Source organism: Hemicordylus capensis, chromosome 2 (assembly GCF_027244095.1).
Source record: "Hemicordylus capensis ecotype Gifberg chromosome 2, rHemCap1.1.pri, whole genome shotgun sequence".
In the NCBI taxonomy this organism is placed as follows: domain Eukaryota; kingdom Metazoa; phylum Chordata; class Lepidosauria; order Squamata; family Cordylidae; genus Hemicordylus; species Hemicordylus capensis.
The window spans coordinates 271,644,720-271,658,510 of record NC_069658.1 but is presented as its reverse complement, the minus strand read 5'-3'; the positions used below and the strand labels follow the sequence as shown (position 1 = coordinate 271,658,510).

Genomic DNA, 13,791 nt, shown 5'->3' with positions numbered 1-13,791 from the left:
GTGTCATCAAAATGCTGATAACACCCCTGCACCAAATCCCTTGATGATCTCACCCAGAGGTTTCATGTAGATATTAAAAAGCACTGGTGCTTTTTGAAGCAATATAAGATACCTGATGAGGCTCAGGCAGCAGTGGGGGAGAAACAGGGTATTTTGATACCAGGGTATAGTCCTACAACAGAAATGCCGACTACATCAGCTTAGATAGGACCAACTGTCATCTCATCCTATAACTGTCTCCATCAACAGCCATTCCAGACTTCAGACTTCATCTGAGGGAGAGGTAAGACAGCAATGCTTCACTGGGACCAGCTGCCATTGGACTCTTCTCCCAGAATTGTTCACCCAATGGCCATTCCCCTTAGTCATTATAACAATTACATGACATTACAAGTGCTGCCTTTAAGAAAATGGTTCAGTATCTCCCTCACCTCTAGCAAGAGTACTCCTGTTCTGGGGTCCTGTCAGCCGGAAACATGAGCACTGAGGGGCTGTTCAGAGCTTGTGAAGTGGGAGGAGAATTTGAGGAGGGTAAAAGTTAAAACGGATTCTCCCGAGCCTTCTAATGCTGTGCTATAAAGTTCTAAGAGGCACTTTGGGTTTGGGGTGGGGGGGTTGGTAGGCTGGCAGCTCTGAATAGAGCACTTTATTTCATATATTTTGTTGTGATACATTCTACAGAAGGGAGTTTCTGGAGAGTAATAGAGGAAAACAGTGTCTTTCCCCCACCATGAACTCTCCCATATGGGGAGGAGTTTTTTGTTTGTTTTATGGCATACATCCCCTCCAAATCTAATTCCCATTCAGTACTCTAATACGGATGTATGTTGGAAAGGGGAGATTTCTGTTGCCTGGGGAAGGTGTTTTCTTTTTCATTTCCTTCCTCCTGAACCTCCCCATATGGTGCAGAAAGGAGGGGTTTTTTTAATCATCATGTCACACATCTCATGCTGTCTATTTTAGGCACTTACCAGGTTCTGACAAACTTCATTTCTCTGTTCAACATCCATATACTCGCAGAGAAGCAAATATGCAGCTTCCAATTTGAAGAACTTGTTCTCTCGTTCTGTGTGTGTATGTTTGTGTGTTTTCCTGATGGGAAATGTCATTTACCTTTAGGAGCACTTGCACTTTAAGGGGAATGAAGCAAGTCTGTCGTTATTTCCCACAGCTGCCTGAAGCAACTTAGCTTCTAACCAACTAACTTCTGTTGCACCTCTCATATCCTCATACATATGCCTTCAGAAACAGTTACAGTCATGGGGGAAACTGCTTTTCTGTAACCTACCTGATCTCATGTGGCTGAGGATTCCTATTTCTCTGTACGTGAAGTCTACAGAGTTATAGTTGTAACTGTTTTATAAATGTTGTGAGCCGACCTGACCAGTAATGTACTGGAGGGGCAGGGTATAAATGTTTTAAATACATACATACATACATACATACATACATACAGAGCGGTCTGTGTGTGTTGAGAGTGAGAGAGAAGCAATACAGTACTGATAATGAAAAACGTATATTGTACAGCACCTAATATATTTTGTGGTATTTCCAGTTAAGGTTGAATTTTTTTTACTCAGTAGTTGACTAGCAGTGCTCTCTCTAATTTTTTTCATCTGTGTGAGGAATTTTGTTCTGGGTGGTAGTATCAAGGGTGAGGCCTTCCTGATTCAACCTGAGTGGGATCTAAAATTAATTGAGCGGATGTCAAAAAACGTGTGAGAGTGCTCACAGGCGCACGCCTTAGAGGAACAATGTTGTCTAGATAATATTTATATGGTGCTTCTCTGGTCTTCTTCCTAATAATATTAGTATTTGTAAGAAAAGAGATTGCACTTTACTACTACTACTACTACTACTTCTTCTCCTCCTCCTCCTCCTCCTCCTCTTGTTTACACAGTCAGACAGGTGTTATTGACTGGTTTGTTTTATCCAGACATCGAGTCCTTCCCAAGGACCTGGGATGGCTGAATTTTATTATCAATTGTTATAGATATCATCGCAGAATATAGGCTGTTCCCAGTAAAGTTGCTTTTTGTAATTGGCTGGTGGTGATTTCTGTGGCCCCTATGGTGTTGAGGTGCTCTTCAAGGTCTTTTGGAACTGCACCCAGGGCGCCAATTACCACTGGGATTATTTTGGTCTTTTTCTGCCACAGCCTTTCAATTTCTTTGTAGATCTTTGTATTTGGTGATTTTTTCTATTTCTTTTTCTTCTATTCTGCTATCCCCTGGTATTGCTATGTCGATTATTTTGACTTGTTTTTCTTTCTTCTTGACTACAGTTATATCTGGTGTATTGTGTGGCAGATGTTTGTCTGTTTGTAGTCAGAAGTCCCATAATATTTTTACATCTTCATTTTCTTCAACTTTTTCAATTTTATGCTCCCACCAACGTTTGGCTACAGGTAGCTTGTATTTTTTGCAGATGATCATCATCATCATCATCATTATTTTTATTATTATTATTAGTTCAATTTCTATAGCGCCCTTCCAAAAATGGCTCAGGGCGGTTTACACAGAGAAATAATAAATAAATGAGATGGACCCATGTTCCCAAAGGGCTCACAGTCTAAAAAGAAACATAAGATAGACACTATCAACAGTCACTGGGGGTACTGTGCTGGGGGTGGATAGGGCCAGTTACTCTCCCCCTGCTAAATAAAGAGAATCACCATGTTAAAAGGTACCTCTTTGCCAAGCAGGGGTATATTCTTGCATGTATCCCCACAACCCCATACCCCAATTCCAGAATACTTACTATAAGGTGAGGTAATAAATAAATAAATGACAGTTGTTATAAATATGCCCTCTCTATCTCCCTCCATTTCCTTATGTCCACCCACCCTCCCAACTGTCACCTTTGATATTCTGTTGCTCAGCTGTTCTCAGTATTCCAGAGATCTTTGAAGCTTAGGGGTCATTGGCCATTGCTTGCATTTTTTCTTTTTATTTATGGACAAATGCACTTCTGTATACCCTCTGTGTGTCTACATATCTATGTACCAAGTTTGCAGAAACCACTACTTTATCTTGGGGTGGCCCCATTTCATTTCACCCAAGTTTAGTATTAGAATGAATGATATAAGAATTGGTACCTGATTATGCTGTGGTCCTCCACCCCACTTTGTAGCATATCTACTAGATTATATGCCATTGTTCTAAATTATTGCTTTAAATTGTGTTACAGGGTCTGGCCTGAGGGAACATGATACAGCCACCTTGCTAAAGCTAAATAGATCTAAGACTGCATTAGTGCCTGGATGAGTGACTGCCTGGCTGCCCCATGCATGCTGCCTCGAGTCCCATGATGAAGGAAAAGTGGGATATACTTGTATTAAATAAATTAATAAATTAAACTGCCTTGAGTTCATGGCACAAACATGGTGTATAAGTGAGGTGAAAAAGTGAATATATAATAATAAGCAGCAGGGCTATTTATGGCTGGTTTAAGACTTTAGTAGCTTGTATTTTATATATATTACACATAATTTTTAGGAGAAAGACTAGTGTTTCACTTAACAGTTACCTTAGGTATGGATCTAGGGGGGGAAAGGCGCAGTGGGGGTTGGGGGTAGCTGTCCTAAAAGCACCCTGGAAGGAATGCAGGAGAAAGCATACTAGTACATTTGCACAGGGGGTAGTGTATGAAAATTGCTTTTTAAAAGCAATTATGAAAGTATTTTGCTGCAAATATACAAAAGTATACAAAACAATACCCGCGGAAGTAAGTGGCAGTGCTCAGTGCTAGCACACGGCCATAGTACATCTGGGATGCCAGCAGGGGTACAGCACTGAGAAGCCTATAAAAAGGTGGCCTGCTGAGTCATGCTGAAGAAACTGTACGTTCAACAGAAAGACACAGACGGTTCTATTTCCTTGCATCCCAACAACAACAACAACAACAGCTTAACATTTGCTGCTTTCCTACTGAAACAAAGGCAACTCAGCAGCAGTAGACAAATACAATGCATCCTTCTTGTAACTCTGCCCAATATATTTTTAAAAAATGGTGAGGAAACTCCAGTTTTGCTAAGAAATGCAAACACTTTTCTGTGGCATATGTCACTGTTGAATTAATTCAGTTTGCCTTTTACTGGCTTGGAATGCATCCCAGTAGGAAGGAATAAAAACTATTCTAGTGTATCTGCTTTAGGGAATCTTATGTGATCACCAACACTCTGAAATCCATTTCTCAATAAACTGAAATGTGTAGCTTATTGAAAACTGCTTTCTTGAGAAAACCTCATTATTCAGCAGTTTTCTTCCATTTTGCAATCTGGGCCAGGAGAACTATGAGGCAAGGGTGCCTTGGCAGGTGATTACATACAAAGGTCAAAATGAGGGAAAGCATTAGACAATGATGCTAATCTACAGCCTCTTTCTGCCTCCTTATCATAATGGGCCTTTGAGAACAAACATACAGGTAGTATGCTCCATAAGTAACACCACTTTGGGTGGAGGCATTGAACTTGTTTTGGATGGGACTGCACTCTCCCCAAGAGATCATCTGCACAGTTGGGAGGTGCTACTGGATCCAGCATTGTTCCTAGATGCGTAAGTGTACTGCTAGGCTAAGAGTGCATTTTACTGGCTCTGGTGAGTGCACCAGTTGCAACCTTGTCTGGATAGAGTACATCTGACCTCAGTTACTCACACACTGGTTATGTTGGTTACATCAGATTGGACTATTGCTATGTTCTCTACATGGGGCTGCCTGGAGTTGGGAAGCGTCAACCGGTGCAAAATGAGGCTGTCAGAGTGCTGGTGGTGGCAAGATAATCAGAGCATAGTACACCTATCTCTTCATCTTTCTTGTTCCAAAGGGCTTTTAATTCCACTGCTTTAAATCTTCTGCCCTCTTTCCTGGTCTTCTACTATCAACTCTAATTTGCTGGTTTTTAAAATTTTTGACCGTTTTTATCCTGCTTGTATTGAAAGCTCCTTTGATATATTTAATTAAAAATGAGGTATAAATAAATTAAATTTTAAAAAATCAATTCAGTATCGTTCATTCAGTATAATAGTGGATAGTTGAGAGTTTCTTTTTAATAAAAGTTGATGCGCTAACCTGCTTTATTCACAGTAATATAACAGGCTTCGACAGAAAATGTTTTCCCCCTTTAGCGACAGGTATTTCCTTCAACTCACTGTACACCTTAGCACGTTCTTTTTACTGTTTAGACTGGCAACACTTTTCTACAGTGTCATATTGTGTGCACACAGTCTGCCAGTAAAATCTGGTCTGATTCTTTTGTTTATCTTCATGCAAACTGTCTTAGTGACTGCAGGCTTCTATAAGCTGTAGTGCAAAATAGTCAAGCATCATAAAAATTATAACTTAATAATTCCTGCCACATATGGAGGAAGGAGGGGGGACTCTCACACAGATGCTTAATTATCCTAATGAGGTTATCCCCAGGCTTCTGCACAACCTCAGGCTTGTGTTGTTGTTTTTAAATCCATACAACTGAAATTTATTCAACACTGAAGTTCTATACACAGGCTAAATAAGCCTTAGTGCATGCAGGATCATCTTGGTTGCAATGCCTCTTGACAGAAAAGATCAGAGCATATTAGGGTAAATATGAGAAACAGGGAGACTAAGCCATGGTGTCTCAATTAGGCAAATGTCCAGACCCCAGTTGGCTTTAATCTCTACACATGTTAGGGGAAATGTGTACCCTGACTAGAATATGGTGAACCTGTTGCTGATGCAAGATCTGGAAATAAAACTTTTTTGACATGCAAAACAGGAAACCTCCTTGTTTTAATCTTCAGTATGGAAATCCATGTTAAGGCAATGACAAGCTTTGCCAGACGTTCTTGTAGCTGATGTGCAGATCTATTTACACACATGTCTTTTTAATCATCATCATCATCATCATCATCATCATCATAAAGCACAAAATAACCATCACATATAAAACAATATACAATGCATATATTTGTTAAAAACCCAGATAAAATAGATATTATCCAAGGATGTTCTTAAATATTTAAGAGCTCAATCCAGTAGTTGACTCAATTGATCATAATGCATCCAATACTGAAATAATTTGTCAATTCAATCCATACTTGCCATCTATTTCCTTCTACCATCTCTGATGTACACAAGGCAAGTTCTAAACATTTCAGCAAGAACCGAAACTTGGTTTTGCATGTTAGTATAGTTAGCGTTTCTGATTTCTTCTAGTACTCTCTTATAATAGTTCTTGCTGCTACCAGGAGATGACACATTAATTCAGTTATTTGCTTAAAACCTAAATCTCTTAGCTATCCTTGGTATACAACCACTGGGTCATATGGCACCATGGATCCAGTCACCTGAATCCAGAAATCCTTGGGGCATCTCCACCAAATGTGCATTAGGTCTGCTTTATTGTGATTACGTTACTAGGGAGAAAAGAGCAGAAAAAATTGCTCCCCCCTGCAGATACTTGGTCACAGCACGTTTCTGACTGCAAGGGCTGTCATATAGGAAAAGGCAAAAGCTTGTACTCTGCTGCCTCTAAAATCAGGACTATCTAATGTGTTTAAGCTGCATGAGGATAGACTTCAGCTGAACATTAGAACAGGGGAGCTGACCGTTCTAGAGCAGGAAAGAATGTCAGGAAAGGATAATTTAAAAATGGAAGCATTAGCTGGGGTGGGCCTGGGTGGACTCCTTTTGCCAGAGATCTTCAAGCAGAGGCTCAGTAGCCTCCTGCTGGGGATGCTCTGGATCTGGATCTCCTGCACTGAGCAGTGGACTGGACTAGATGGCCTACAAAGCCCCACTACGTGTCCATAAAAACAATTCTCTTTGGAAAAAACAACAGTAATTCCTTGGTACTGTGCCTGCAGCAACAAAACGGACTAAAAGATTAGGAGAAATAATGTGACAAAGGAGACAACTGCATTTACATAGCATTTTAAAACACGCAATTCTCAGAAATATGTTTAATTAAACAATGTTAATTATTTTTAAAACAAAAAATTTAAACCCCCTCCCCTCAACAATTCATCCTTTAGCACTAGAAAGTAACTCCTGAGACCTGGGAAGCAGACATTTCCCGTCAGAGAACCTGTCCCTGAGTCATCATAACAAGCTACCTCTGCCACTCAGGGAACCCAGTAGCTCCAGTCTGCCCAGTTGTCTGGGAAGAAGATGCCCTGCTCCTGATTGCTAGGTTGCACATTTCTGGAGAACTGGGGATGGGATTCTTCCCTATGATTCTTCCCAGGGAATCTCAGATGATCGCCAGGGTAGCAGCTGAACACTTACAGCAGCAGAAGCAACATCTGAGCTTGGGGAGTAGACGATTTCCATCATTGCCCCTCAGAGCATTTTATGAGTTACTGGCATTACATAGGAAACTGCCATATACTGAGTCAGACCATTGGTCTATCTAGCTCAGTATTGTCTTCACAGACTGGCAGCGGCTTCTCCAAGGTTGCAGGCATGAATCTCTCTCAGCCCTATCTTGGAGAAGCCAGAGAGGGAACTTGGAACCTACTGTAGATGCTCTTCCCAGAGCGGCTTCATCCCCTGAGGGAAATATCTTGCAGTGCTCACACATCAAGTCTCCCATTCATATGCAACCAGAGCAGACCCTGCTTAGCTATGGGGACAAGTCATGCTTGCTACATTGTTTAGACACATCTTATATTTATTATGTTTTATAGTCCAATATATCTGCTTCCTAGTATTCATCCAGAGGAAAATACTATATTCATACGACTGGGGTGGTGGTGAAAACATCCAATTTACAGAGGCTGCCATGACCACCTCCCCAACTCATCCTTCCTTAGCCAGGGATTTGGTTAATGTGAAAATGCATGTGAAGTGAATAATAAAAGAACACAAGTTTGGTCCTACCCACTGTTTTGTAATTTCTCATGGTTTTGTGAAATCTTTTTTCTAACCATCCAACAAGTTATTTCCTTAACTGGAATTTATTATTACTTAATTACTCATTCGTGCTTTACTAACAATGTGGCCCGCATACCAGACAGACCTCAGCGCCTGTCATAGGCCAACAGGGATCAGGTGATCAACCCCTTCTTCATATTCCCTTTTGACAAGAGGCTAGACAATGGGAAGCAGGACTTTAACTCTGGTAGACTCTTGTGCTTTCAACCTGCCTTCAGATGTGAGAAAGAACCTATATCTGGCTGTTTTCTGCAAGGGCTCTAGGGCAGCTTTAAGGGTGGGGCTCCTACCTAAAGGAGGTGCTGAGCTGAGCTTGGTAGCTCCCTGTTCATTGAGAGAAGGCCTTTGAGATGCTTTGAACAGTGGGATCCCCGAACTAGAGCAGAAAGCACGGGCAGCAAAGCAGCAAATTATTGAGAAGTATTTATTGGCCCTATTCATGGGCATTCCTAGGAAAGCCTGGAAATGGAAGGGCCTGTTATACTACTAGATTTTGTAATCCTGCACAAAAACCACAATTTAGCAACACCGATAAACTAATCAGTGATAAGCTATACAGCTTAGCAACACTGATAGTTGGGGGGGGGGCTATTTGCCCAGGGCATAATTGATCTTAGGGATATTCCTACAAGACTTCTTTCTTTTGATAGACATTTGGTTGATTGAGTAGTTCTTGGGTTGTTTTTATAATTGTTTGTGGTGTTTGTTTGTTTTTTGGATTTTAACTTATTTTATTGTTTTTAAATATTGGATCCTGCTTTGAACTTTTGAAAAGTGGTCTATCAATATTTGCAGTAAATCTGTGAAGCCTAAATTGCCATAAAATAGCTTCAGAGTTTTCTGACAGTCATTTCCCATTACAATTCTAGAAAGGAAGAGGAAAATAACCACAACATTTGATTAGGCTTACTGTGTAGACACTGTCTAGGAAAAGGCAGTCTGCCCTCTGCAGGCCCATAGGCAGCTATGCAACAAATCCCTCCACCCAGTTCTGCAATTGTATGCTGTGATTCTTCAGAACTGCTAACTTCCACATAGAATTGTACAGGCTGTAAGCCAGTGAAGACTGATAATAAGTGGAACAATATTTTCTCCTCTTCCATGTTCTGGGTCTACACCATTTCCCTCTACGATTCTCAGATATTATAGCTAATTGTTCTGAGATTTCCCCAGTAAAGACCTAATGTTCAACCTATTGACAGAGTCAAAATGAATGTTTCCAATAGCTTCTCAAACTTATCTATGTATTTAATGTAAACTTTCAGTTTTCACTAAAATCCCAAACACTGAAATCAGGTGTATTCAGTTTCTAGGATCATATCTGAGATGAGCTTGTGTTTAGAGATTAGTACTTCATTAGCTATTTTAAAACCCTTTAGTATGGAGGATGAGATTGGAACAAAGAAGTGGAAGCACCAGACTCAGTATTCCATCATTTTAAAATGCTAATTATTTTAGAATTGTTGGGTTAATGCCATCTGCTCTAGTTGAATCACACTCTTTATATCAATACATTTGCTCCAAAATATTTTCTGTCGGTGCTTCAGCATGTAACGTCCCCCCCAAATCCTTCACCCAAAAAGAATAATTCAAATGTTGGCCTCCCTCCCATACCTTTTTGCAAAGACAGATGCAACTCATTTATCCTGCTATCCACAAGTGCTCCTCAATTCAAACACATTGGTAATCCAATGGACCTAATGTTCCTTTACTGGGATTCATTCCCTCCAATATATTTGAAAAGCAACACGATGGCATTCTTAAAAATACCTTTATCCATTTTTCCATCTAAAACCTCTTTTTTACTACCATATGTACTACTTACAATTCACTTCCTAGAACATATGCTTTTGATCTTTTTCCTAATTTGGTTCATGCTTCCATTTTTAAAAGGATGGCCCTTTGTACTGTTTGTACAATATGTATACATTACACTTGAGGGGCAGGTTAACCTTACTATTTACATTTACTATATAACTATATATAGCTATAATATAGTTATTTAGTAACTACAGGTGGCCCTCGTTATTCATGGGGGTTCCGTTCCTGACAATTTCAGCAGATAACAAAACTGCAAATACTGAGATCTTGAGTCTATGGGGTTGGGGGTTTATATATCATTATTATTTACATTTATATTCCACTTTTCCTCCAAGGAACTCAGAGCAGTCTACATGGTTATGTTTATCCTCACAACAAAAAGCAGGGGGGCGGGCGGAGAAATATGGGTAGAAAAGCATAGCATCTTGTTCTTTAGGTCTCCAGGAATGCCCTGCAAATCCTCTTTTTTTTTTTTTTTAATGGCCACAAAATAGCTTTTTTTAAAAAAATAGCCACAAAATAGCTCTGTGCTTTAGAATGGTGGCTGGAAATGACATCAGAAGTCATTGCCAACCACTCAGGAGCCGTGGATAAATGAATCGTCTATATGTCATGCCCAATATTTTCATGCCTTAGAGAACCAGTAAAGAAATGGGGTCTCTAAGACCCGTTCGCAGACACATGAAACCGCAATCCGTGAAATTGCAATCCGCAAAACCACGGATAATGAGAGTCTCCTGTATATAATGTTTTGTCAATGGCAGCAGGCCATCCATCCTGCTTCTAGAAACTTAACACTTGAATTTTAGTATTTTCTAGCAGAAACAGCTAAAATTAGGGCCCCTCAGTGTGAGGAATAAATTCTGTGTGCAAATATTATGACACTGCTACTGCCTAAAACAAATTACAATACTGAATAGACAACGGAATAAAAGGTGACTGCGGGAAAGTGGAGTAATGCACATAAGGCTTCATAAGTCACTGGGAGAAACGGGAAGAACATCACAAGCTTCTGGGTCCTCTGGTCAGTAAAAAAATAAAAGGGCCACATTACACACACACACACACACACACACACACACACAATTTAAACATGCAAATAAACTAGGAAACAAGACACTGCCTTAATATTAACCAGTAAGCTACTACTCTGAATACAAAAAACCCTGCTGTTGTGTTTGCCAAATGAAAACTGTCTAGGGTAAACTCTGAGCATAGTAGACAGGGCACCGGGGACAGGGAGGACTGTTATGCAACACTATTAAACCAGGTGATCACAAAAAAAACCTGATTTCGGTCACTGAGATAGCGGGTCGTGGAGGGATCCGGTAATCCATAGTTATTATGTCTTGTAATGAGTACTGTATGGGGTTGTGGTTATGATGTTATGTATGTTGTATTTTATAGAACTGTGTTGCTTTGTATGTTATTGCTTGTAAGCCGCCCTGAGTCCTATGGGAGTAGGGCGACATATAAATCTAAATAAATGAATAAATTTGAAAACGATATTGCATGAAGCTGCCTAACTAAAAGAAGCAGCGGGGAGACAAATCCCCAAGAACTGGGTCTGCATAAAGAACAAGAAATGATGTGTGCCTTTTGCAGTTAAGTTAGTACTCCAGCAACATTTTAGACAACGTTTTCAGAACCGACACACTAAAGCAGGAGTCTCTCGGAATGTAAGGGCTCTGTAGAAAGATGTTGAAAGGATGCAGACATGTACTCCTATACAAAAATAATTCACTTTGCTATTCAGTTTGCATGACATTTCTACTTTTTCTGACCCAGGTCTCAGTCTCTGTACTGGAAAAATAATGCATGAAAGAATTCTGAGCATAGAGCTAGTGGACAGAAATTATGGTACATTATATGAAATTATTATTACCAGTGTTACAAAATATGGAACTTCATATAGATTGTTCATAGGTATGGATGATCAGCAAAACGACTGGCTACAATGTATAATGAAGCCACCAGAAAGCATGAACCCAAATCCTGACACTACGACACTTCAAAAACAGCTGAAGAGTATCAATGGGATATATCTGGTGGCCACATTGTTTGTGCCAGTTAAAATGTGCTCGGGCACATTTTGTAACCCACGTCCAGTCCTCTAATCCCACTTTTTGCCCTCCCCAATCCCTAAGAAAACAGCTCACCTGGATTAATGGTAATAAATCCATTTTCTGGGTATTTTGTTGTTGATGCTGTCTCCGGTTTTCTTGAAATCTGTCCAGTATATTGTTCATGTGTGAATGCTGGTGGCACTTGGGTGGAAGGGACTGTTTTGGATTGAATGTCTGTTTCTGTAACTTCTTCTCCTCTGGGAGTCCTACCTGTTGGGAAAATATTTTGGCTTTGCTCTTGATCAGGTATAGTTTTATTCCTTCCAACCTCTGTAGTCCTGTTAGGAGCAACACTGGTGTCTATAGCTTCAGTGTTATTCTGGACTTCAGCAGCCTCTGTCACAGCACTTTTTTCTTTCTTTTCTGAATCCTTTTCTCTTTCATCTTCATGCTCTCTTTCACCATCCTCACTTTCACTTTTCTCATCTTTTTCTCCATCCTCTGCTCCTTCATTATCTTTTGTAAGAGAGGCATCACTGTCTGGCCCTGAAGAAGATAAAGCCTCAGTAGTAGCAACGACTGGCCTTACCGATTGTTTATTGGTAGAAGCAGCCGTTGGGAGACGAGTTGGCCAAACAGTGCTAGGAAAAGAAGAAATACCACTACTGCTAAACCCAAGGCCTGCAAGCAAGGTGCTGGTGACCACAGAGGCCACTGTTGCCTGACTCCCACTGGAGGATGGCCCCATTCCAGTTGCCATGGACACAAAGGAAAAAGGGAGGCCTGAGGAAGTCCAAGTAGAAGATCCAGAACTGATGGGAGCCATGTCGGCTGAAGGTGCAGGAGAAGCTGTAGGCTTGAAGAAATCACCAGGGGGAACAAGAGAAGAAAACACAGCAGAGAGAGCGTCAGTAGTGGTACCTGACATTCTACCTCGGCTCTTTTTTCCTTTTGATTTCCTTTTCCTTCCAAACACTCCATTCTGCCCATTATTCTGTTTAAATAAGACAAGTATATTTAAACAATTGTAGTTAAATCTAGCCAGTTAATAAGACAAAGATTTATAAGACAAAAAACAGAGAAGGCATAAAACAGCTATATAACTTTTTTGCCTTAAATTGCTGCCAATGGTTTCTACTTTAACCTGAAATATCAAGCAGGGCACAGCAATGCATTTTACATATTGTGGCATTTTAAATGTAAAAATTTTAAAAATAGTTTAATTTTTCCATATAGATACAATCCACCTAAAGTGAAGCACTTTTATATCCCAATGATTTCAGTGGCTTAGTTAAGCAGGACATGTTCACATCCTTCCCACTGAAATCAATGGAACTTTGAAAAGGATGGAATTTCTGGATGGAATTTTTCTTTTTACCAGGCTTTAAAGGTTGTTTCATTATGGTACGTTATTTTCAGGGGCCAACATCCAGAGCAAGGAACCACATGCAGAATGAGCATTCTTGCAATAACGCAAGAAGGTGACTTGGTTGTGTTAAAAACAGGGATTGCACAAGAGTGCTATTGTGCTATGCTGCAAAAGCCTGTATTGAAATAAATGTCCTACTGCAGTTATACAACTGTTGTACAACCACAAATATGCTTGTGGTAGCAAACACTAGTCTGGAGCGGCACAAACTCCAGACTTAGTACTACAAGGTAGCTCAACAGTTTTACGCTACATCCACAAGCTGTTCATAGCTCTGCATGCCACGCAGTATCTCTGGGATATTTCATTTTGTGTTTCATTTTAAGATATGTTTACTCTGCTCTTACCAATATGATAATAGAGAAAACACAGGATTACACCAAACATATTGGTATATTTTTCACTGTTTCTCTAATGTTCCACTGTATTTTCATTTCCAGTTAATTTTGCAAAAGTTTATAAATCTGCTATAATATACCAAAAATATTCATGACTTATTAAAAGGAACATGATTTGTTAAAGTATTCCCTTAAAAGAATTTTTTTCCTCAAATAAGAGCAG

At 40.0% G+C, this 13,791-nt stretch overlaps 1 protein-coding gene across 11 annotated transcripts in view; it reads right to left on the bottom strand.

Moving 5' to 3' along the window:
- Positions 1-13,791, bottom strand: part of PTPRG (protein tyrosine phosphatase receptor type G) — a 799,529-nt gene that overhangs the window by 161,097 nt on the left and 624,641 nt on the right. For 10 of the 11 annotated variants that reach the window (XM_053287905.1, XM_053287902.1, XM_053287906.1 and 7 more), the window contains one exon: positions 11,895-12,795. In XM_053287905.1, the coding sequence (XP_053143880.1) occupies positions 11,895-12,795 (901 nt within the window). The remainder of the gene's footprint in view (positions 1-11,894; positions 12,796-13,791) is intronic. The other variant, XM_053287907.1, reaches the window with a different exon arrangement.